Source organism: Squalius cephalus, assembly GCF_949319135.1.
Source record: "Squalius cephalus genome assembly, chromosome: 1".
In the NCBI taxonomy this organism is placed as follows: Eukaryota; Metazoa; Chordata; class Actinopteri; order Cypriniformes; family Leuciscidae; genus Squalius; species Squalius cephalus.
In genome coordinates, this window is record NC_137122.1 from 65,907,592 (window position 1) to 65,933,031 (window position 25,440).

The 25,440-nt window shown below is 36.1% G+C and overlaps 2 protein-coding genes across 2 annotated transcripts in view; both read left to right on the forward strand.

The window, feature by feature from the left end:
• LOC307159700 (NACHT, LRR and PYD domains-containing protein 3-like) overlaps nt 1-3,671 on the forward strand; it is a 48,173-nt gene extending 44,502 nt beyond the window's left edge. Inside the window, exons 14-17 of the mRNA XM_079873224.1 lie at nt 1,252-1,425; nt 1,660-1,833; nt 2,070-2,231; nt 3,409-3,671. Of these exons, the coding sequence (XP_079729350.1) occupies nt 1,252-1,425; nt 1,660-1,833; nt 2,070-2,231; nt 3,409-3,538 (640 nt within the window). The 3' untranslated portion in view covers nt 3,539-3,671. The remainder of the gene's footprint in view (nt 1-1,251; nt 1,426-1,659; nt 1,834-2,069; nt 2,232-3,408) is intronic.
• A 17,095-nt stretch (nt 3,672-20,766) lies between these two features.
• On the forward strand, nt 20,767-24,867 carry LOC307171844 (uncharacterized protein; the record flags this gene model as incomplete). The annotated part of the gene is made up of 8 exons (XM_079893752.1): nt 20,767-21,546; nt 21,640-21,702; nt 21,910-22,602; nt 22,687-22,873; nt 23,359-23,477; nt 23,667-23,895; nt 24,117-24,269; nt 24,530-24,867. Exons 2-8 carry the CDS (start codon nt 21,664-21,666, stop codon nt 24,865-24,867), a joined length of 1,758 nt encoding a protein of 585 aa, XP_079749878.1. The 5' UTR covers nt 20,767-21,546; nt 21,640-21,663.
• Nucleotides 24,868-25,440: the final 573 nt, after the last annotated feature.

The following is a 25,440-nucleotide window of genomic DNA, read 5'->3' on the forward strand; positions in this document are numbered from 1 at the left end:
AACACTTCCTTTTTCGTCTTTTTATTTTTTTCAGAAAAACTAAAAACAAGTATTCAGCTTGATTTGTCACTTTTCGTTCTCAGGTAGAAACATTTATAAACAGCTTGAATATTTGATTTCTACACGTAGGCGGGAATGAAACGCTCCTTTCCTCTGATTTGTCAGCCGAAGATCAAACTGTCCCGTCATCAGTTCTTCCTCAGCTCCGCTCAGCAGAATAAAAGTCCTCCGCTGCTGCAGTTGTACGGATTCTGAACGCGTTTATTGCAACTACTACATTTCATCTTTTTCTCATCAAACACCCAGACTAATGGCTCGACACGACCCGCACCGGGGAAGAGCCTCGACAGGGCTTTCTTATGAGGCTTTCAGTTCTCAAGTGCCAGGGGGTCCGTGAAATAATTTACTATAACCTACTGTATTTTCCGGACTGTAAACTAAAGTCACGTTTTTATCATGAAACACGTTGTGATTTATTCCAGAGTGACCTAGGCCTTTACAATGCATTTAACTTAGTTCACATAATCTAAATGTTGACTTTCAAAAGTAGGCGCGCCAAGAAGACTATTCGCTGTATTTGGTTTATATATATACAGTATATACTTTTTTTTTCATCAATCTCTTTATTACATTTTGAACATGAAATAAGAACAAACAAAGTTCCCCTTCACATACAAAGAAGAAAAAAAACAAAAAAAACCACCAAGAATCAACAAAAATAAACGACAAACAACATAGTAACAATGAAGAAAAACAACAACCATTAACTAATAGCTGTGAGTGACGGTCCAAGAACTACTGCCCAGTCATTTGCAGCAAAAAACGTGGGACACTAAGTTTACTCAGGATTGTCTGGGAAGGTCAACTTCCCAACATATTCAAAAAAAGGGGGTATATATATATATACTTTTTAACCACAAATGCCAGTCTTGTACCATCTCTGAGATGTGCCACGTATTACATCATCACGTTGGAAAGGTCACGCGTCACGTCATCAAAAAATGTGTTTTTGGGTTTCATGACCCTTTAAAAATGAAATGAAATGAATGTGTAAACATGAATACATCAACAATTTCAACCTTTGTATTGTTACAGTGTTGGTAGTATATTTAAATGAACAATGTGTAGTCTTTCTCCATGTTACCTTTACCTTGATATCCCTGTTTATTTGTCAGCAAAAGTCTGCTGGATGAAGATGAACACGTTAGTTGATCATCATAGATCTGAGTCATTTTCTCTTTCTGTCTTCAGTCTGAGTGATTGCAGAATTACAGAGGAACAGAGTCTCATCCTGACTTCAGCTCTGAAATCAAACCCGTCACACCTGAGAGAGCTGGACCTGAGCGGGAATACACTAGGAGACTCTGGAGTGAAGCGCTTATGTGCCGTACTGAAGGATTCACACTGTAAACTGGAGAGATTGAGGTCAGTCACATTCACATACAAGAATCAAAATGCTTAAAATCACTTCAACAGTTTAACCTAAAACACTTTAACACTGTATTTGTGCAAACTTAGTATTTTGTGTTCTGGTGAAATAAAGATGAAGATCTCTCTTCCTCTCTCTGTTTTATTTGCTTATGAAGATGATGTGACTTTACAGAATAAAGAGTTTTCTTTTCTTCTGTCTTATTTTCTTCTCTCTCTCTGCTAATGTAGTTTAAGCTGGTGTGATATGACAGATGAAGGTTGTTCTGATGTGACTTCAGCTCTGAAATCAAACCCGTCACACCTGAGAGCGCTGAACCTGAGCGAGAATAAACTAGGAGACTCTGGAGTGAAAAACCTCAGTGATCTACTGATGAACCCACAACTCAAGCTGGAGAAACTACAGTTAGTATCATTATACTGTACAGCAATTACAGTGTGACTGAAGTTTATTTATTTGAAGACAGCAGGGCTTATGTTTCATTGTTTATAGCAGTGCACTTTCTGGGTTTTTTAAACTAAAACACTTTATACTCAATATCTCACAGTGAGTCTGAGTTCACATTATATTTGTGTAAAATTCTTCACATTCATGATTTGTTTGTAAGATAATCTCTCTTCCTCTGTTTGTGTCTTTCTAGTCTACGGGACTTTGGCATTACAGATGTTTCTTCTCTAACTCAGTCTTTGACTAACTCAAAAGCACTGCAGTTTCTAAAAGAGCTTGATCTGAGATTCAATAAGATAGGAGACTCACAGCAGTGGCTCAGAGACGAGCTACGAGACACAAACTGTGTCCTGAGGTGAGGAAACATCACTGAGATATTAAAGAGATCTTCATTTACCTCTGATATGTGAACAAACCTTTCAAACATTTGTGAAAGGAAATTATCATTAAGCTTTATTGCAACAAAGGGTTTGTGTGAGAACAAAATGTGAAGTTATTGAAATGTTTAACACAAAGGAGGAAAGAGAACAAAAGCTCACTGTCACAGCTTTATACATTGTCGTAGAAATTTTAAACTGTATATTAAACTAACCATGTTTCTAACATCTAACCTTATTTAACATCTAACATCTGAACAGGATGTACTGTACGAAACCAATGGAAAACTTGTGTCTTTGAGTGTGTGCATATGTGTGTAAAAATAACATAGTTTGGGAAATGAAACTAGACAGTCTGTTAGAATCTTGTGATTAACAAATGAAGTCATCATTAAAACAAAGTTTGCTTTACCTAGTAACAGAGGGGTTTGCATATGAAGAACCAAGCAAATAATGGGGAAATTATGTAATGAAACCTGACATTTATGCCATACCTCGATTCTATAAAAACTGTTGTATCTGTGTTTTACGCTGGGATTTCTCAATGGAATTTGTCTGAGATCCTCCGGCCTTGATTCTTCTTGGGAGAGTTTCTCTGAGAACTGCTCGAAGACTCTCCCGGCCGTTATTAAAGCATTTAAAGGGCATTTGCTGAAAGTCTGTCTGTTAATTTCTGCTTAAACTGGTCAGTTTAGGGAAGCAAGTTAGTTAGAAGCTTGAAAAAATCCACTACAACATCAACACCTGCTTTATTAACAGTAGAAGTGAATCATTTCAGTGTGAAAACAGACTTGGTCAGATTGTAGGAAAACGCTGCACTCCTGCTAAAATCAGTGCAGTTCCAGCTTCAGCTCACAGCGTCCAGCTCACATGAGGAATGTCTCTGTCTCTAGTGTGTTTTTACTGTGACAAGCAACACGGCACACTACTTTACACTTACTTTACTCTCAGTTATTTACTAAGAGCCTACAAACATGTTTAAACTAGAGGACAAATGGCTTTAACTAAAGGTTTGTGTTTGAACTCAAAATAACATTTGTATTTGCTCCCTGTGGTTTATTCCACACGCCGTACACTCATTAGTTTCTCCTTTACAGAGACTCAATAGGAGTCGAACTGAACACTGATTGTTTTCTCTTCTGTTCCACTTTACAGAGTAGATAAAGATCGATCACCAAACATCCCTGATGAAGATCGATCACCAAACATCCCTGATGAAGATCAATCACCAAACATCCCTGATAAAGGTCGATCACCAAACTCTGATGGATGTGTTATATCATAGTGTGAAATGATCATGACAGGAGCAGAAACCATCAGCTGATCCACAGAAGAGTCTCTCTACTGTCTATGAGGAGAAATACATGTGTAAATGTGTTTCATAAAGGTGGAAGAGACTCAGACTTCACAATTAAATAAAGCAGCGTGTGTGTTAGCATGCGTTTTAGAAACGTGATATTGAATGACCAATGTTGGTTTAGTATGTATAATAATTATTTATAATAATTAATATAATAATTCATTATTATAAATAGCTATTTAGTTTTGTGTGACATCCAAGTTGTGGAATTGGGAATATATTGTTGATTCTGATTTGTATATTTCATTGATATTTTATGTGAAGTTGTACATGTCTTATATAAAAAAAATATTATTTATAGATTTTTTTTGTAAAATCTATGTTTTGGAATACATCTGTGACTCTGATCTGTTATATATATATATGTGAGTGTGTGTGTGTGTATATATATATGTTATTATGTTGTGTTGTGTATTTTTTTGGTGAGATATGTCCTCTATATTTATCTAACAATTTCTTCTCTCTTGTGACTATTCTACATTACGTAATCAGGTGATTGTCACATGACTAACTAATTGTTGTTTAAAAGTACTGTGAGTGTGTTAGCTACACCCTGGCTGTGTTCGAAACCGCATATTCACTGAGTAGGTCCTTAATTTCAATAAGTACTTGCTTAACGAGCGCTAAAAGAGTAGGTACTATATAGTCTGATCGCGTTAAGTATGAATGCGAGCCGTACATCATCCGCCATGTTGAGGTTATCATGTGACCTACAACGTTATCACAAGCACAACTTAAAAGATATGAGCGACAGCTTTAATTCATCTATCTGTAAATATCCTGATATTGATGAAACTTGCTCATTTTGTGGTTTTGTTGAAGAATCAAGTGCCCATTTATTTTGTAATTGTAGTTTAACCAATACATTTAGGGTTGATTTAAGTTCTTATATTTTAACCCTATAATGTGACCCACAGTTTTATCCTTAAAGATGTTATTTTTTATTACAAAAACCCCAAATCGTCATCTCTTGAATATGTTGTTAATTTCTTTATTTTATATGCAAAATGTTTCACCCACAAGCAAAAGTGGCTTAAATCTCAACATGTTTAACTCGTTTCATCCCTCAGGTTTATAAATAATAAACTTTTTTTTTTATGTATTATGATCAATTATTCAAATATATTTAACCTTGTAATTGTGCTTTTCCCCCTGTGTATATAATCTCATACTATGATAAACGCAAACCCATGATATTTATGTTTTCTTATTTTGTTTTGTTTATTGTCATTATGATTGTTCATTGTTAAAGAACTGGAATCTTTCCCTGATCTTGTATGTAACTATAAGTTATGAGTGACAGGTGCACTAACACTTCATAACATCAGTAACTCGACAGCCTAGAGCAGTTCTCCTCAGCTTGTGTAATGTGTGTAATGCGTGTAATGTCTGCACAGAGGAGACGGGCGGCTCCTCCAAGATCTCGAGAAAACTGGTGATTTTTTACTCCAAAAATGTAAATATCCCTCCTTAAAAATAAAGATTACCCCAGAAAGAATTGCATTGCTAGCCCACCCCAACACTTACACACAATTATAATGATAAATGCTGACCAATACTTAATTATATTACTTTTTAACTGAAAATTATATATTTCAGTAAAAGAAACAAAATGTCATTTGTTTTGTCATATGACATAGATATGCATAAATACACACTAAATAAATGCAGTGAACACATCTCAATTTTCAGTCTAGCAATGAATTAATGCATATATTAATGAAATAATTATATTTTATTTACTGACAATAAGAAACAACACACAACAACACACACTCCTGTGAGAGAAGCATAGTAGAGCGAGTCTATAACACATTGAACACACACTGATGCTTTATAGAGTCTGAACTGAACCTGTGAGACTCAACAACACACACTCCTGTGAGACTCAACAACACACACTCCTGTGAGAGAAGCATAGTAGAGCGAGTCTATAACACATTGAACACACACTGATGCTTTATAGAGTCTGAACTGAACCTGTGAGACTCAACAACACACACTCCTGTGAGACTCAACAACACACACTCCTGTGAGAGAAGCATAGTAGAGCGAGTCTATAACACATTGAACACACACTGATGCTTTATAGAGTCTGTACTGAACCTGTGAGACTCAACAACAAACACTCCTGTGAGACTCAACAACACACACTCCTGTGAGACTCAACACACACACTCCTGTGAGAGAAGCATAGTAGAGCGAGTCTATAACACATTGAACACACACTGATGCTTTATAGAGTCTGAACTGAACCTGTGAGACTCAACACACACACTCCTGAGAGAGAAGCATAGTAGAGCGAGTCTTTAACACGCTGAACACACACTGATGCTTTATAGAGTCTGAACTGAACCTGTGAGACTCAACAACACACACTCCTGTGAGACTCAACAACACACACTCCTGTGAGACTCAACAACACACACTCCTGTGAGAGAAGCATAGTAGAGTGAGTCTTTAACACGCTGAACACACACTGATGCTTTATAGAGTCTGAACTGAACCTGTGAGACTCAACAACACACACTCCTGTGAGAGAAGCGTAGTAGAGCGAGTCTTTAACATGCTGAACACACACTGATGCTTTATAGAGTCTGAACCTGTGAGACTCAACAACACACACTCCTGTGAGAGAAGCATAGTAGAGTGAGTCTTTAACACGCTGAACACACACTGATGCTTTATAGAGTCTGAACTGAACCTGTGAGACTCAACAACACACACTCCTGTGAGACTCAACAACACACACTCCTGTGAGAGAAGCATAGTAGAGCGAGTCTTTAACACGCTGAACACACACTGATGCTTTATAGAGTCTGAGCTGAACCTGTGAGACTCAACAACACACACTCCCTGTGAGACTCAACAACACACACTCCTGTAAGACTCAACAACACACACTCCTGTGAGAGAAGCATAGTAGAGTGAGTCTTTAACACGCTGAACACACACTGATGCTTTATAGAGTCTGAACTGAACCTGAGAGACTCAACAACACACACTCCTGTGAGACTCAACAACACACACTCCTGTGAGACTCAACAACACACACTCCTGTGAGAGAAGCATAGTAGAGCGAGTCTTTAACATGAACACACACTGATGCTTTATAGAGTCTGAACTGAACCTGTGAGACTCAACAACAAACACTCCTGTGAGACTCAACAACACACACTCCTGTGAGACTCAACAACACACACTCCTGTGAGAGAAGTGTAGTAGAGCGAGTCTTTAACATGAACACACACTGATGCTTTATAGAGTCTGAACTGAACCTGTGAGACTCAACAACACACACTCCTGTGAGAGAAGCATAGTAGAGCGAGTCTTTAACACGCTGAACACACACTGATGCTTTATAGAGTCTGAACTGAACCTGTGAGACTCAACAACACACACTCCTGTGAGACTCAACACACACACTCCTGTGAGACTCAACAACACACACTCCTGTGAGAGAAGCATAGTAGAGCGAGTCTTTAACATGAACACACACTGATGCTTTATAGAGTCTGAACTGAACCTGTGAGACTCAACAACACACACTCCTGAGAGAGAAGCATAGTAGAGCGAGTCTTTAACACGCTGAACACACACTGATGCTTTATAGAGTCTGAACTGAACCTGTGAGACTCAACAACACACACTCCTGTGAGACTCAACAACACACACTCCTGTGAGAGAAGCATAGTAGAGCGAGTCTTTAACATGAACACACACTGATGCTTTATAGAGTCTGAACCTGAGAGACTCAACAACACACACTCCTGTGAGAGAAGCATATTAGAGCGAGTCTTTAACACGCTGAACACACGCTGATGCTTTATAGAGTCTGTAACAACAATGACTTATGTTATGGAATTAATTAGCTCAAATTAGCGTTAAGGTGAATATGCATAATTTCTTTTCTTCAGTTTCATCCACAAAACATCATCTTCCAGCCCCATGTCTCCACACTTATTCAAAAAATATTTCATTATTATTTTCCAGTCACCCTTATTTTCTTCATTTAAATATTTTCTTACTATTTTAATTCTCATGCTTTTTTTCCTTTGCTCCACATCCATCAATCCAACACCTCCCTCCTCTATTGGTCCGATTAGCGTATCATAGGCTATTCTCGAAGGCTTGCCATCCCATAAAAAGTTTAAAATATTTTTTTTTCTGCAAAAATAAATAATAATAAAATATATTTTATTAAATAATATATAAAATATATATTATATTATATATATAAATAATATATAAAGAGAATAATAAATTTATCTTTTCCGCCCATATTTGTATGGGCATTACTGATAACGCATACCACATTTTGGATAAAAGTAAGGTGTTGGCTATTAAGACCTTCCCTTTCAGATTTAAATTCCTTTGCTTCCAAAAAATGAGTCTCCTTTCCATTCCTCCCAATATCTCCTCCCACATCATATTCACACTATTCCTCTCATCTTTCCCAAAGTTTATTCCTAAAATTTTCATGTGCTCTTCTTCTTTAAAAGCAAAATTAGTTGGTAATATTTTGGCTTCTCCAATCCTCATGAACGTTGTTTTTTCCTCATTCACCTTTGCTCCAGAACCTTTACAATATGTTTGCACAGTCTCCATTGCTTTACTTATACTATCCACATCATTCACTATTAAGGTTGTATCATCAGCATATTGAAAAACTTTTTGCGCTTCTATGTTACCCCCAATTTTTATTCCTTTAATATCTATATTTCTTTGGATAGCAATCCCTAAGGGCTCTGCTACCAAAGAGTAAAGTTGAGGTGACAATGGACAACCTTGTCTAATTGATCTTGTAATTTTAAAAGCATTTGTTAAAAACCCATTGCACTTTATCTTACTCATTGCTCCTTTATATAAAACTTTAATCCACTTAATAAAATTCTCTCCAAAACCAATTTTTTTAAAAATGTCAAATAAAAACTCATGTTCTACTCTATCAAAAGCTTTTTCTAAATCCAGACTAATAACATAACCACTTTTCTTTTCAGCTTCCGTGTAACCTATCATGTCTCTCACATTATTAATCGTATCAGTTATATCTCTTCCTTTAACATCATATGCTTGGTTTGTTTCAATTATTTTTGGTAAAATATCCTTCAATCTGTGTGCTAAGATTTTAGCTAAAATTTTAAAATCACTGTTTAACATTGTGATGGGTCGAAAATTATTTAAAGCTGCTTTGTCCCCTCTCTTTTTATATATAATTTTCACTAAACCCATCCTCATAACTTGACTCACTTCTTCTTTCCTAAAAATGTCATCATATATTTCTTTTAAAATTGGTATTAACTTATCTTTAAAAGTCTTATAAAACTAATTCGTTAAACCATCTACTCCTGGACTTTTCCCTCCCTTTAATTGCATTATTGCCATTTCAATTTCTTCCAGTTGTATCTCTCTCTCCCCTGCTTCTTTGTCATGTTCTTCCACTTTTAATGTGATATGTTCTAATAAAAACTCTTTCTTCATTTTATCTATTCCTTTTCCATTAAACAAGTCTTCATAATAGTCCTTTATTTCTTTAAGTATTTCTATTGTTTCCTTGACTCTTCTCCCATCTTTCCCTATTATTTCTTTTATCATGTCTGCTTTTCCCCTACTTTTTTCTAAATTGAAAAAGATCTTGGTACATTTTTCCCCTTCCACTGTATACCTTCACTGTTAAAAATTGCTGTAGTTTTTACAGTAAATATTTACAATAGACTACTGTATTTTTAAATTTACAGTATTACTGTATTTTGCCATGTGGGAGCATGCATGTTCCTATGACTTGTGGAAACATGCTTACCGGTATGCAGTAAATGCTACTGGATATCACGCATACCACTGTAATTTATTTTATTTATTTATTTAAAAAAAAAAAAAAAAAAAACGGTTGCAAAAGTTTTGCTGCTTCACAAGTCAATAACACTAAAGTAATAGTCAACTGTAATAAATACAGCCTTTTTTAGCGAATTATTTACACCATTTAAACTCTGACATTTGATTATATAACGTACACCTCTAGTACTTTAAAACTGTTGGCTTTTAAAAAAACTCGCATGATTAAACATCGACATCGGCGTAGCGCAGTGCGTGTGATGTCATTTCGTCAATCTTCATCTTCAGTGGACATCTTGGGAGTTGGGACCGTTGGGACCTTCCACGCGCTGCATCATCATCACCACTCAATTTTCGCGCTCACCTCATGCACGCTACGTTTACCGGAGGAGGACGAGGACCTCGAATGAGAGTGAGACGACGAGGTGTGTAACGCTATTAATTCATGCTTTAGTGTAAACGTGAAATCCTGTTACATCCACAATATATTAACTATTATTTTTATTTTGTGACGTTGCAAAATGGATAATCTAGATTATTTGTCCAATTTTATGATACTGAATTTGCTTGATGAGTCCAGACACAGATGAACGATTATGTTAGCTGGCTAACGTTAACTGTTAGGCCTATATTTTCTTCACCGTGAAAGTGTGGCCGTGCTGTCATTTTACTATTAGTGCTACATTTTTGATAACTGTTCGGTATAAAATGATTTTACATTGTTGTTGGTAGAAGACATGTAAGCTTTTAAACATTGCAATTAAATTGTGTAGGTTTTATGCAACTAAATAGTGTTTAACTTGACTGCGCAAGCCATTAGCTGAGTCATTCTACGAAACGGGTGCCATTTGTGTCCGCAACATTTGATGAGATGCATAAGGCACAAAAATGTCCCAAAATGTGTTTCCAAAGCTTAAAGTTATTAATTCAAGTGTTCTTGTTAACATGATATATGATAAAATACTATTCTTAAAGATTAACATACTATTTTTATTTTTTTTTATATTTTTTCTTTAGTACATAGCCAATTTCACATGTCCGTGTTGACCAACATGACATTTGTATCTAAAATATCACCAAATAAGTTGTTGTTTTTTATAAAACATTTATTATTTTCAGGATTATATGTGTGTCCCTTTTTACATAAGATATATTTATTCAAAATAAACCTTATTTTTTTTGTAAATATTTTATGATATGTGTGCGTCCCTCAGTTTGACTTACCACCCCGTCACACTAACTTGTTTTATCTATAAATCATGGACTGTTGATTTAAATGACATCACAAAGTGGAAGTGACATCATTTGAACCCTGTAGCCACCACGAACAAAAGCAGGCAAGTTCCAGTGAAAGAATATGTTAAATATTTAGGAATTTATATATCTAAAAATTTGACAGTTAGACAGCATCTCAATTTTAATAACAAGATTAAAAAAACAAAAATGATTTTTGACAATTGGTTAAGAAGAGATTTATCTATCTTAGGCAGAATTTTATTAACAAAAGTAGAAGGTTTATCCAGATTCATTTTTCCTGGGCTGTCTTTATTTGTTCAAGATTCTACTGGTAAAGAAATTAATAGATTATTAGTTGATTTTTGCTGGAAAAATAAGCACCACCATCTTAAAAAAACTTTATTAGCTGGAAAGAAATCTGAAGGAGGTTTTGAAATGCTGGATTATGTAGACATGAACAATACTTTTAAGATTAATTGGATCAAAAGGTGTGTTATTGATACTGATTCAATTTGGTCCTTTATTCCACATAATATTTTTAAGAGGGTCGGTGGTCTTAAATTTCTTTTAACTTGCAATTTTGTACCATCTAAATTACCTATAAAACTGTCTAAATTCCATGAGCAAGCACTCTTGGCCTGGAAATTGTGCTTTGTGCATAATTTTTCTCCTCACAGAATGAAAATATGGAATAACGAATTGATTACAGTTAAAGGAAAGAGTTTATTTTTTGAGAAATGGTTGGATCACGGGTTAATGTATTTAAGTGATTTATTTGATTCATCTTTAAAAATTCACTCTTATGATTCTTTTTTGTCCAAATTCAATTTTCCTATAAAATTTAAAGAATTTTCTGTAGTAATTAAAGCGATTCCCTCTGGACTTATTAATTTAATGTGCAGCCACCTGACTTATTATAAAGTTGAAAATAAAGATTATGATCTCTTTATAAATGGTAAATATATTTTTGATAAAAAATGTACTAATAAAGATATAAGACAAGTATTTAATGAACAAAAGAGAGTTACTCCAAGAGGGAAATTTTATTGGAATTCTATTTTAAGAGATGTTAATTGGAGAAAAGCATGGCTGCTCCCTTACAAATTTTGTATTTCTAACAAAGTGAGAGAAATTCACCTGAAGATCTTACACAAAATATATCCAACTAATATGTGGCTCTCTAATTTTATGGAAATTGGGAAAGAATGTTCCTTTTGTAACAACTGTGAGGAGACTTTAAATCATCTCTTTGTTGATTGCCAGAGTGTAAAGTCATTTTGGAAAGATTGTTTTTTTACTTTTTCAGTTAAAATTAATCTAATGATAACACTGAATGTGAGGGAAATTATTTGCTATTTTGAGAATGATGATAAAAATATTCACAATTTTGTAAATTTTATCATCTTGAATGGCAAATTTTTCATTCATAAATGTAGATTGTCAAAATCTCCTCCTTTATACAAGGTTTTCTGTAACGAACTCACTCTGTTAATGAAGTCTCTTAAAATTGTTAAAAATTCAAAAGCTATGTCTATTGTAAGGTATTATGAATCTGTATTTGGCGTCTTATGAATGTCTCTTTTTCTTTATTTTTATTTTATTTTATCATCCTTGGAGTTTATGTTACTCATGCCTGTTTTTTTTTCTGTAATGTTAATTACATGTTCTAATAAAAAAAAAAAAAAAAAAAAAAAAAAAGCAGGCAAGTACTGACATTCTTTTACATTAGTTATTTGTTCCTTTTTCATATTAGGCAGGTTCCGTCAAGCTCAAATCAACCACCCCGTCACGCAAAATAAAGAGAGAAAACTGATTTTTATATATTTTTTTACATTATTAATGCAAAGAAAATTGTATTTCAGATTGAATGCATGTATGCTAGGTGAGGAACTTGACCACATGCAAGATATGTGGCCATTTTGGGATGAAATTTACCACCCCGTCACATACCACCCCGTAACATGTTTTATTGTGACATGGTGGTAAGGGATGTGACGGGGTGGTTCTGCTTCCCATTTGAATGTGAGGATGTGTGAAATCAAGAATTCTAAGATAGGATAATCAAAATGTTGTTTTACTGTTAACTTAATTCTGTTTTTTTCCATTCACTCACTCACTATATCACTCACACACCTATTACTCACCATCTCTTTCAGTCACTCACTCACTATCGCTTTCACTCACTCACTCACTCACTCACTCACTATATCGCTTTCACTCACTCACTCACTCACTCACTCACTATATCACTTTCACTCACTCACTCAACATGTCACTCATTCACTATATCACTTTTACTCACTCACTATATCACTTTCACTCACTCACTCACTCACCATGTCACTCACTCACTATATCACTTTCACTCACCATGTCACTCACTCACTATATCACTTTCACTCACCATGTCACTCACTCACTATATCGCTCTCACTCACTCACTCACTCACCATGTCACTCACTCACTATCGCTTTCACTCACTCACTCACTCACTCACTCACTATATCGCTTTCACTCACTCACTCACTCACTCACCATGTCACTCACTCACTATATCACTTTCACTCACCATGTCACTCACTCACTATATCACTTTCACTCACACTCACTGACTATATCACTTTCACTCACCATGTCACTCACTCACTATATCACTTTCACTCACTCACTCACTCACTCACCATGTCACTCACTCACTATATCACTTTCACTCACCATGTCACTCACTCACTATATCGCTCTCACTCACTCACTCACTCACTCACCATGTCACTCACTCACTATCGCTTTCACTCACTCACTCACTCACTATATCACTTTCACTCACTCACTCACTCACTCACTCACCATGTCACTCACTCACTATATCACTTTCACTCACCATGTCACTCACTCACTATATCACTTTCACTCACACTCACTGACTATATCACTTTCACTCACCATGTCACTCACTCACTATATCACTTTCACTCACTCACTCACTCACTCACCATGTCACTCACTCACTATATCACTTTCACTCACCATGTCACTCACTCACTATATCACTTTCACTCACACTCACTGACTATATCACTTTCACTCACCATGTCACTCACTCACTATATCACTTTCACTCACCATGTCACTCACTCACTATATCGCTCTCACTCACTCACTCACTCACTCACCATGTCACTCACTCACTATATCGCTCTCACTCACTCACTCACTCACTCACTCACTCACCCACCATGTCACTCACTCACTATATCGCTCTCACTCACTCACTCACTCACTCACCATGTCACTCACTCACTATATTGCTCTCACTCACTCACTTTCACTCACTCACCCAACATGTCACTCATTCACTATATCACTTTTACTCACTCACTATATCACTTTCACTCACTCACTATATCACTTTCACTCACTCACTCACTCACTCACTATATCGCTTACACTCACTCACTCACTCACTCGCTCACCATGTCACTCACTCACTATATCGCTCTCACACACTCACTCAACATGTCACTCACTCACTATATCGCTTTCACTCACTCACTCAACATGTCACTCACTCACTCACTCACTCACCCACCATGTCACTCACTCACTATATCGCTTTCACTCACTCACCATGTCACTCACTCACTATATCACTTTCACTCACTCACTCACTCACTCACTCACTCACCATGTCACTCACTCACTCACTCACTCACTCACCATGTCACTCACTCACTCACCATGTCACTCACTCACTCACTCACTCACCATGTCACTCACTCACACAGTCACTCACTCACCATGTCACTCACTCACTCTATCGCTTTCACTCACTCACTCACCATGTCACTCACTCACTATATCGCTTTCACTCACTCACTCACCATGTCACTCACTCACTATATCACTTTCACTCACTCACTCACTCACTATATTTCAAGTGTCTGTACTTTATCAGAGTGTTTTTCTTTTAGGAAACTTTTACTTCACAACATTCCAAAGCATAATGTTGTACTTTTTACTGCACTACATTTTATATTGAATTTCATTTAATACTTAATTACATTGGAGTAATAGTAATTCAAAGTTTTAATAAAGTACAACATTTTAAGTTAACATTTTTTTTTTTATTTGACCATAGACTTTTATTTATGAAATGTAGTGCAGTAAAAAGTACAACATTATGCTTTGGAATGTTTTGAAGTAAAAGTTTTCCAAAGAAAAACACTGATAAAGTAAAAAATACTTCACTACTGTACACTTTACAAAATAAAAAGTAATTTTTCAACTACATGTCAACTAACTCTCAGTTGAGTATTAGTAGACTGTAGTACAGTGTTGGTAGACTGTTAGATTAGGGTACGGGTTAGTAAAAGTGACAAGTAGTTGTAAAAGTAAAAGACCAATAAAGTGTTAGCAGATATTAAGCAGACAGTCTACTAATACTAATATGATGCTCTTTTCAGTTTTTCAGAGCATGACCAAAGTTTTCCATTAAATCTCTAATTATTATGTTATATAATCATAATGTTTCCCCTCCCCCAGTTTTATAAAGTTTAAAACCAACAGATCATATAGAGAAACACTTTGTCCATACCACCCTGTCACAGTGAACCACTCCGTCACATCAGTTACCACCCCGTCACGGGGTCATTTTTGTTAAAATTTTAGGGAAAGGAAATAAAATTTTGCATAAATTAATGTTGAATGATGTTCTTGTTGTGTGGACTAATCAAATAAATGTAACTTTATTTGTATTTTTTAAGTGAATTTGTTTTTTCAGTACAAACAATGAGGCCATTGAAATGTCGAATTCATATTTCAAGATTAAAAAACGAAGAAAAAAAATAATGGATTAAATTACAGACTTTCAATTCATGGTTTACAAAAAAGGGACACTATACTATCAGGAAAACATTAGATTTTAAAAATATATGTCTTGTTTTACTACTCTAATGGCATACATATTGTCCGTGACGGGGTGGTACAAGAACGACTCCCATGCCTGAATAAAAAGGATAATATTATTCAGGATTTTGTGCCTGAGGTGGGAAAATATAATTTTTTGGAGGATTAACATATCTTTAAAGGTGTAAGTTTTTCAAAAATAAGTTTGTTCTTAATGAAAATTTGGAAAATTGCAAAGTGGAAATGGCACCCGTTTCGTAGAATGACTCAGCTAATGTAATAGTACGTTTTTGTTCGATTTAAGATGGTGTAATGAAGTATTTTTTGTTTTATTTTTATGTTAATATTATTTGTAAGGGTGCTTGGTACGTTATTCATATTTGTAATTTAGTTGTTAAATAGAAAGTTATGGAAACATTTTTTGGCAGTTGAACATTTTCTGTCACTTTTGTAATAATGAGAGCAGTACAATCCTGAGTTTTGTGCAGCATGTGAAATTGCATAGAAATGTGCCTAAATCAGGATTTAGATGTGGTGTACCTGATTGCCCACATATTTTGTCTCTCTCAGTAAATTTCTACTGAAGGAATGTCTGGAGCCGATAGAGGAGAACTTCACAAGTTGATGGAGGTCACATATTACCATCAGCGCCACCTCCGCCACTGTCTGAACTAAAGAACTCATGGCCTTACCTGTTTTGTCTGAAGGGGATCTTTTTACATTTCCAATTGCTTACTGACATCTCGCTGCTACAAAAAATCATGGAGAGCATTGAAGGGAAAGGAAAGAGGATTCTAAGATTTTTTCAAGAAAAGCCAACAAACAATGAGGTGTGTGCTGTTCTGTCAAAGTATCAAGAGGGAAATTCTCTGGTCCTGTGCATCTTGCAACTCTTAATGGCCCATTTTAAAGAGAGAACAGAATCCCTTATAATTGAAGCTGATGTAAGTATAACATTTAGATTTTTAATGTATTAAAGATTTAATTGAAATGCTAAATTAATTTTTGTTTTTCTTAGGCAGCAGCAACTTCAGCCGACATGGAAAGAGAGGGATTACCGGATTCACCCGCACTGATCATCCAAGGTTTTTTGCTTTACTTTGTGTCTGTGTCTCCATCATATAAACTTTTCTTTGCTCTCTAGCTTTTAAATGGATAACTGTTTGTCCTGTACTGTTTTTTTTTCTTCTCACTTTAATGGCCATTTTAAAAATACAATTTTGCCTCCAATTTTGCCTTCTATTTCACAATTCTATTCTCATTCCTATATTCCTTCCATAGTTAGCTCTCTCTGTGCCCTGTTTTTTTTTTTTTATCTCTGAACCATTCTCTCTCATTAGTAACAAAAATCCTTATTAGTAACATTAATCTTCATTATAAATCCATAGTTTATAGTGTCTTTATCTAAAAAAAAAAAAAAACCATCATGATTTACTCACCCACAAGCCATCCTAGGTGTATATGACTTTTCTCTTTCAGACAAATACAATCAGTTATTTTAAAGAATGTCCTGGCTCTTCCAAGCTTTATAATGGCAGTGAATGGAGGATGAGATTTTAAAGCTCTAAAAAGTGCATCATCCATCATAAAAGTAATCCAGGAAAAAAGTAACTCCAGGGGGTAAATAAAGGCCCTCTGAAGTGAAGCAATGTGTTTGTGTAAGTAAAATATACATTTTTAAACTAAAGTCGACTTATGCCAAAAGAAAGTAACTCCTGACATGATGTATAGTGTAAGCTTTAACGCCTCTCGTGGTTCAAACAAATAGGGCTGTGTAACAAACTCAAGGTCTTCTCTTATATCGATTCAAAATCCTCAGAAATTTGTCTTTAAAAATTATTGTTTTAGACTTCTAATTCGAGGTTTTTTTTTTTTTTTTTTTTTTTTTTTTGCTCTATCCTCTGCGCTTACGTGTTCTTCGTTGCGTCAGGTCAGAGTTCACTCTTTCGCCATAAATATGCTGAAAGCTAGATATTTTAATTTATATGGTTTTAAATATGGATATTTTTCTTAAACAAAGGCATCGCTTCACTTCAGAAGGCCTGAGTCATGTGGAGTACTTTTATGATCGATGGATGCACTTTTTGGGCTTCAAAATCTTGGCCGTCATTCACTACCATTATAAAGCTTGGAAGAGCTAGGACATTTTTTTTATATAACTCCGATTGCAATTGTCTGAAAGAAGAAAGTAATTTACTCCTATGATAGCGTGAGTAAATCATGGTAATTTTCACTTCATTTCATTCTTTTCAGACTATCCCTTTATCATGAGCTACCCATGAACCATACTTTTACAACACTTATTAATCTATGCCCTGCCGTATTTTTTTTATTTTTTATAGGTGAATCCATGGCCCCAAGCAAGTGGATGTTGTCAGTCGAAAGGGAAGTTGTCCTGGGCCCATTTTCAGAGGCATTTGTTGAGGGCCTGGCAGCATTGTTTGCGACCTATTACAACTTAAATCTTGCTTATCAGAATGACGCTGCATGCACGCTGGAATTTATTCAGAGGTATTTCAGAGCATAAAATCTTACTCAATATTTATTGTGGACTTTCAAATATTCTTGACTCTTTTTTTTTTAGGTTTTCAATTTAGGATAGTTTATCAGGATTAGATATTTTATGGAAAAGTTTTCAAATGAACAAAAAAAAATTGCTAACCACACACTGAATAGAGAATTATTTTATTCACTGCATGAATAACTAAATCTAAAATTACTAAAATTAAATCTGTATAATAATGATATAATCTGTACATTTTGTTTATTGCAAACATGGAAGGCTAAATATTTTTATATTAAAATTTTGGATAAAATTAAATATGACTCTAACTCTTCATTAATTGAAATTAAATGTAATTTATGAGTTGTCTGACAAATTTTTGTATTTTATTGTTTAAGTGTATACTGTTTTTTGATAATTGGATGTTGTGTGTTTTTTTTCCACAGAGGACTTGTGGGCATTAACCCGGAAACTGGATCAAAAGTTGCTGCTGGAAACAAGAAAATGCATGAAATGAACCCACATGTATGCACACTGTTATGGAAACTAATGGACTTTGAATGGCTTGCCATTTAAACAAAAGTATTCCAATGGAATTGATACAAGAGACTCTGACCTGATTTCCAAGTTCATGATTGATGTTCAATACATTCTTGCCTTTTTTTATGGATTTGGCAAATTAAAGGTAGGCACAGTTCAAACCAAGTTCAGTCACACTTTAGGGATGTGTGCCCTGTATAGTTAATACTTAAAGGATTAGTTCACCTCAAAATGAAAATTTCCTGATAATTTACTCATCCCAATGCCATCCAAGATGTTCATGTCTTTCTTTCTTCAGTGGAAAATAAAGTTTTTTGAGGAAACCATTTCAGGATTTGTATCCACACAATGGATTTCAATCGCAACCAACATGTTGAAGTCCAAATCAATGCAGTTTCAAAGGGCTTTGAAGTGCTCCAAACGGCTCTGCACGATCCCAGCCGAGGAATGGGGTCTTATCTAGCGAAACGATCGGTCATTTTCTAAATAAAATAAAAATGTATATACTTTTTAACCACAATTGTTCGTCTTGTGCTGGTCTGCTACGCACCAGGCATTACGTCATCACGTTGGAAAGGTCACAGGTCACGTCATCGGTCTAAGTTATTTGTCTGTGTATTCCGGTTCAAAAAGGTAGGGAAGGGCGAAAAATGTATCTAATTTTCTCCTCCAACTTCAAAATCGTCCGACATCTTTGTTTTAGTTTTTTCGTGACCTTTCCAACGTGATGAAGTAATACGTAGCGCATCTCGGAGATGGTACAAGATGGGCATTTGTGGTTAAAAAGATATATATATATACATTTTTTTAAAAATTATTATTATTATTTTTTTTTTTTATGACCGACAGTTTCGCTAGATAAGACCCCATTCCTCAGCTGGGATCATGCAGAGCCGTTTGAAGCACTTCAAAGCCCTTTGAAACTGCATTGATTTGGACTTCAACATGTTGGTTGCGATTGAAATCCATTGTGTGGATACAAATCCTGAAATGTTTTCCTCAAAAAACTTTATTTATTTTCCACTGAAGAAAGAAAGACATGAACATCTTGGATGGCATTGGGATGAGTAAATTATCAGGAAATTTTCATTTTGAGGTGAACTAATCCTTTAAAGGGATACTCCACTTTTTTTGGAAATAGGCTCATTTTACAACTCCCCCAGAGTTAAACAGTTGAGTTTTTACCGTTTTTGAATCCATTCAGCCGATCTCCGGTTCTGGCGGTACCACTTTTAGCATAGCTTAGCATACATCATTGAAGTGGACAAGACCATTAGCATTTCTCTCAAAAAAAATTGTTTCTCAAAAAAAAGTTTCAAAAAGAGAAAAAAAATATTTTTCCTATTTAAAACTTGACTCTTCTGTAGTTACATCGTGCACTAAGACCAACGGAAAATGAAACGTTGCGATTTTCTAGGCTGATATGTCTAGGAACTATACTCTCGTTCCTGCGTAATAATCAAGAAACTTTACTGCCGCACCATGAGTGCAGCAGGCGTAAGGATATGACGCAGCGCCTGAAAATAGTTCCCAGCTCGGTAACTTCCAACGTGACCGGGACTAAGTTTGTGTAGTTTCAGTCGGCAAATTAGGTGAAGTTAGTGGATTTCCCTGGGCGATTAGCCATGGTTCTGTGCGTAGTAAAGGGCTGTGATAGTAAGTCGAGGGGATACACTACCGGCGTCATGTTTCACAGAGTACCAGTGAACAACAAGGAACTAAACAATCAATGGTTGGCTGCTCTGAACATTGATCTCAAAACACCGGTAGAATCGATCAAGAAATGGCGTGTTTGCTCAGAGCATTTTGGACCAGATGACTATAAAGAAAACAAGGACAGTACGGTGCGGCGTCTAAAGGATACGGCCATCCCAACAATCTTCAGAGTACAGACAGGTCCAAGTGTATCATCATCACCCATGGCTGTAAGTATAACATTTTTTTTTTTGTTAGCTTGAACCACTTGATTGAAAAAGCACTGCCGACTGCCGTTGTCTTTATCTTCCTGTGAAATGCAATCAATGAGTACTAGGTTTGCTCGATCATTTGTCTTGTACAGTAACGTTATATAACGTTAGTAGTTTTGTTGTCGAGTTCTGGTGCGGTAAGTTAGCGTATAGTTGAATTAAAGGAAACTTGTCGAATTTTCGGTATTGTTTATCTAAAGTTTCTATAGTACAAAATACTAGTGATGTCACGTTATGTGCCGAAGCTTTGGAGCGTGTGTCGAAAAATCATCTCATTGATGACGTCCGAAATCTCGCTTGGCCTGATTAGTTCTGGAAGCGGTTCTAATCTTGTAAATTCACAGTCCCCTACCTTGTTTAACTCAGCCACTTTACATTTTTAGACTAATAATATTGCCCCTCCTGTCTATTATGAGCAAAGATTTGATTTACACACATTTGATAGCCCCATTCATTTCAAGCCAATACGTACACCGTTATGTTATAGTATATGCTACACTGACTTAGAAGGGGGTAAGAGCTCTTGAATCTGTGCTCTGACCCTGGTTTCAGAATCAGCCTTGCAAACATCCTTTTCCTAAAATTGAATTGTATGTAATATCATATTACCTATGCTGTTGAAAGACAGGTGTGTTGGACTTTTTTTTTTTTTTTAGCTTGCATCTCAAAGGTATTGCCTCCATGGAATAACCTTTTTTTTCTTTTAATTATCAATCAGGATGAGCTTGATGTACAGCAGGATCTACCTGAACAGCAGGATCTACCTGAACATGAGCATTTCTTCAGCCTTTTTGCTGGTGTACCACAGTCAACCCCTCAGAAATCCAGACCTTCAAAAGAACTTCCAGCGGAGTTCAAAATTCCGTCACTGTTGCAGCTGACTAGTCCAGCACAGACAGTGACATGCACAAAGCCATTTGCTGCCCTGGCACCCACATGGACACAACTGGTAGGAAAATGAAACTTTACCCTCTGTTCTAGTTTTTTGTAATGTGTTATGAATGAAACTCCTAAAATTATTTGAAATCTCTATAATTTATAGGACACCACATCTTCGTCCAGTGTCATGGCTGTGTCCAGTCCAAGGAAAAGTTTAATCTATGATGTGAGTGTCCATGTTATATGTCTGCTATCTATAATCCATAATGAAAATATTATTCGTTTTTTGCATCGTTCTGCTGACACTTATCTATAGCATTATGAAATGCAATGGTAGAACAGTCAAATAATTGTTTATTCAAATCATTTCTATGTGAGAAGACAAATACTGGAAGAGAAACTAACTATTTCAATGTTGAATTGTCAATAATAGGAAAAACACACATCTTTAATGGACATCAGTTCATCATCAGCCTTGGAAATCAGCATGTGTTCAGAGCCTGCTGCCGATCCTTCTGATGCCAGTTTTGCTCCATTCACAAGCCCCTCGACCTCTTCCACAGGAAGCACTTCAAGCAGCTCTGAACATTACAGAGGATGGAATGAGAGAAAGTGGATTGTGAATGAGTCAAAACTCATGGAGCTCTTCCAGAAATGCTCCACTTGTGGAGCTCTGATCTCTCAGGCAGACCAGACCATAGTAACAATTGGTTGCAGAATCAACGTGAGCTGGAAATGCAACAACGGACATACTGGACATTGGGATTCATGTCCAAACACACGTGGAATGCCGGAAAACAACCTACTAGCAGCATCTGCCACACTCTTCACTGGTGCAACGTTTACAGACATCGCTGACTGGGCTGGGCTCTTGAACTTGCAGCTACCCCAAAAAACAACATACTACAACATACAGGCAAGCTACCTCATTCCGGCGATTGAAGCAGCATACAAGAAGCAGGAAAACATCATAAAAGCGCAACTAATCTGCCAGACTCAGGATGGTCAGGGAGTGCAGCTCTGCGGAGATGGGAGGAGTGACAGCCCAGGCCATTCATGCAAATATACCACCTATTCCTTCATGGATGACTCCTCCAATCAGATAGTTGTTTTTGATCTGGTTCAGGTAAACAAATGGTCACAACACTAGAATAAATTTACTAAAAAATGATGTCTAAAATGTCATAATCTGTAAAATTGTTCCCTCTAGGTGTCCCAGGCCACAAGTTCCGTAGCAATGGAACCAATGGGCTTCAGGAAAGGGCTGGAGAGGCTCTTGGATGAAGGCATTGACATAAAAGTTGTTACAACGGATAGACATCCATCCATCAGAAAACTGATGAGAGAAGAGTATCCTAACATCATACATCAGTTTGATCCATGGCATGTGGCAAAAGGTTAGTCTATTACGCAGTAGAGCACAACCTGTTGATACTTATTGTGTGAATTTATTGGATTTTAACAATATCAATAACAATATGCCATTGTCAATCCTGCGTTATCATCTGATTCTCTATCAATTATTTTATCAAATCCTTTTGTTATAGAAGGTAGTCTACACAGTTTTTCGGTAACAACAAATGAACCTATAACATAGCTTATGTTACTATGATGGCCATAATGGCATATTCAAATAATTTAAAAAATGTATTACTGTGTTGTCTATTTCAGTTTACTTTCAAAACTGATCAATTGCCCATATCAATGCACATTTAAAAAAAAAGGCAAGCATTGATGGGAGAATCATGGTCAGATGCATATTTCAGTAGATTGAAGGATTTGATGGATCCTTTTCACATTTCCAGGTTTCTCAGAAGTGGAAGTTGTCATAGTTGGATACAAATCTATAGACTTACAATAATAATGTACCCTTGTAATTCAGGAATAAAGAAGCTGGTTTCTGCTTCCAATCGAAGGAGTTGCAAAGAACTTGCTCCTTGGGTGAGGAGTGTGAGCAACCATATGTGGTGGAGCTGTTGCTCATCCAAGGGAGATGCAATGGTACACAATCATACACACACAACTCCTTACAAAATGAAAGTCTAATTCATATGCATGCTGTATAGAGGTGTAATGCATAGTGACATTGCTGGTTATCACAAATCATGCAAAAAAGTGTGTTTTCCAGATACTTTGAATTAATGTTATCACTAAAGAAATTTTCTGTCTGGCCTCTTATGTTATTGTCAGGAATTGCACAGACGATGGAAATCAATACTACATCATATCTCAGGGGTTCATCGCTGGGAGGAAAATGGCATGGAGTACAATTGCTACCATAAAGAGCTGACAAGAGACCAGCAAAGGACGAAGAAATGGTTGTCCGTGGACTCCCCTGCCTACAAAGCCCTGATTGAAATAGTGGTGGATGCACGTCTACTGAAAGACCTGGAGCAAATGACGCTGTTCAAACACACAGGTATGTTTACGAAAAAGTTTGATGTGCAGGTAGTGTAATGGCCAACTAAATTTACTTTCAGTGGGAAGTGTCTGAGAAAGTGATATAAAATTAAGTATTATGGTCCTTCGAATCACTTCAAAAGACACAAATATTGGATTGACCCCAGTCCTGACAATGTCAGTCCTGCATAGATCATGCACATGCACACAGTTATCAAATTTTTTTCCCTGTTTTACCAGGACAACTCGAGGTCTTTCATAATGCCCTGCTGAAATACTGTCCAAAGCGTCTACACTTTCATTATTCATCGATGCAGGCACGCACAATGTTGGCCATTATGGACCACAACGAAAACCACTCTACGCAGCGTGAACAGGCAACAACAGCAGCTGGTAAGACATAAAAATATTATAAAATGCAAAGCTCTCCTACTACCATACAGTTTTTTACCTGACATATTTGAGATGTCAACCATAGAGATGTCAGCACAAGATCGATACATAATCTCTTGGCTTATACATACAGTATGACTGAACAAATTCATTTTTAGTAAAACAAAAAATGGGCTGGTATAAAAGGCCTCTAAATTCGTCATAAATATCATAACCATTACAGACTAACTCACAATACCTTGCTGGGTGTATAATTTCAGGCCTCCCAAGGCACAATGTTGTCTATCAAAGACAGTCTAAGCAGTGGATTGCCAGACCCATCTATAAGACGACAACACAAACATTCATAAATGGTCTCATGGAAGGAGTGATTGAAAGACGATTGGATCCCACTGTCAAATTCAAAGATTCGTCATCCCATCTCGGAATACTTCATCTGGCAGCTAACATCGCCTTACAGCCAAAACCCAGCAAGGAAGAGTGTACACATCAAGGTTCAAAGGTCCATCAGAGAAGCTGTAATTGCCATCTGAAACTCAGAATGAACACAAACCCACTAACTCCCCATAGACCTTGTATCGTTCAGAATACACTGTGACTTCACATCATATATGCATATATGTATAGTTTGTTGTTTTATTGTACAGTTAAATAAATGATTGCATTCTCAATTTGTGATTACCCTTTGGTTTGTAAACATCATCTAGGCTTATGTATTTTACAAGTAAAAGATGTTAGATATCATGTTGTACATATGGTCACAACAAAACTAAACAAAACCAAATATAAATGTTGCTATACTGTATTTCTATAAGTTGGTAGGTCATGTAAAAAAAATAAGGCTTCACATATTTTCTAGGTACATGAAGGCAAAGCTTTATTTAGACAAATGACAACTCACATCTGTGAGTTAGTAATATGGGAAAGTCTGACAGTCAGATGAGTAAATGTCTAAACAGACTAATGTAATTACTGATAACATAACTCACAAGCACAAGAACACATATGTTTCACACTCAAAGCTTGTGCAATATAAAACAATATAATCTTTATAATCCATCAGATTGCAAAAATGTATTTGAACTGTAAGAAGCCATAAAATCCGAGCACTTGAAATGTAGGCCTACAGAACGGTAACAGTACCTATAGTATATTTATTGCATCTTCTGCT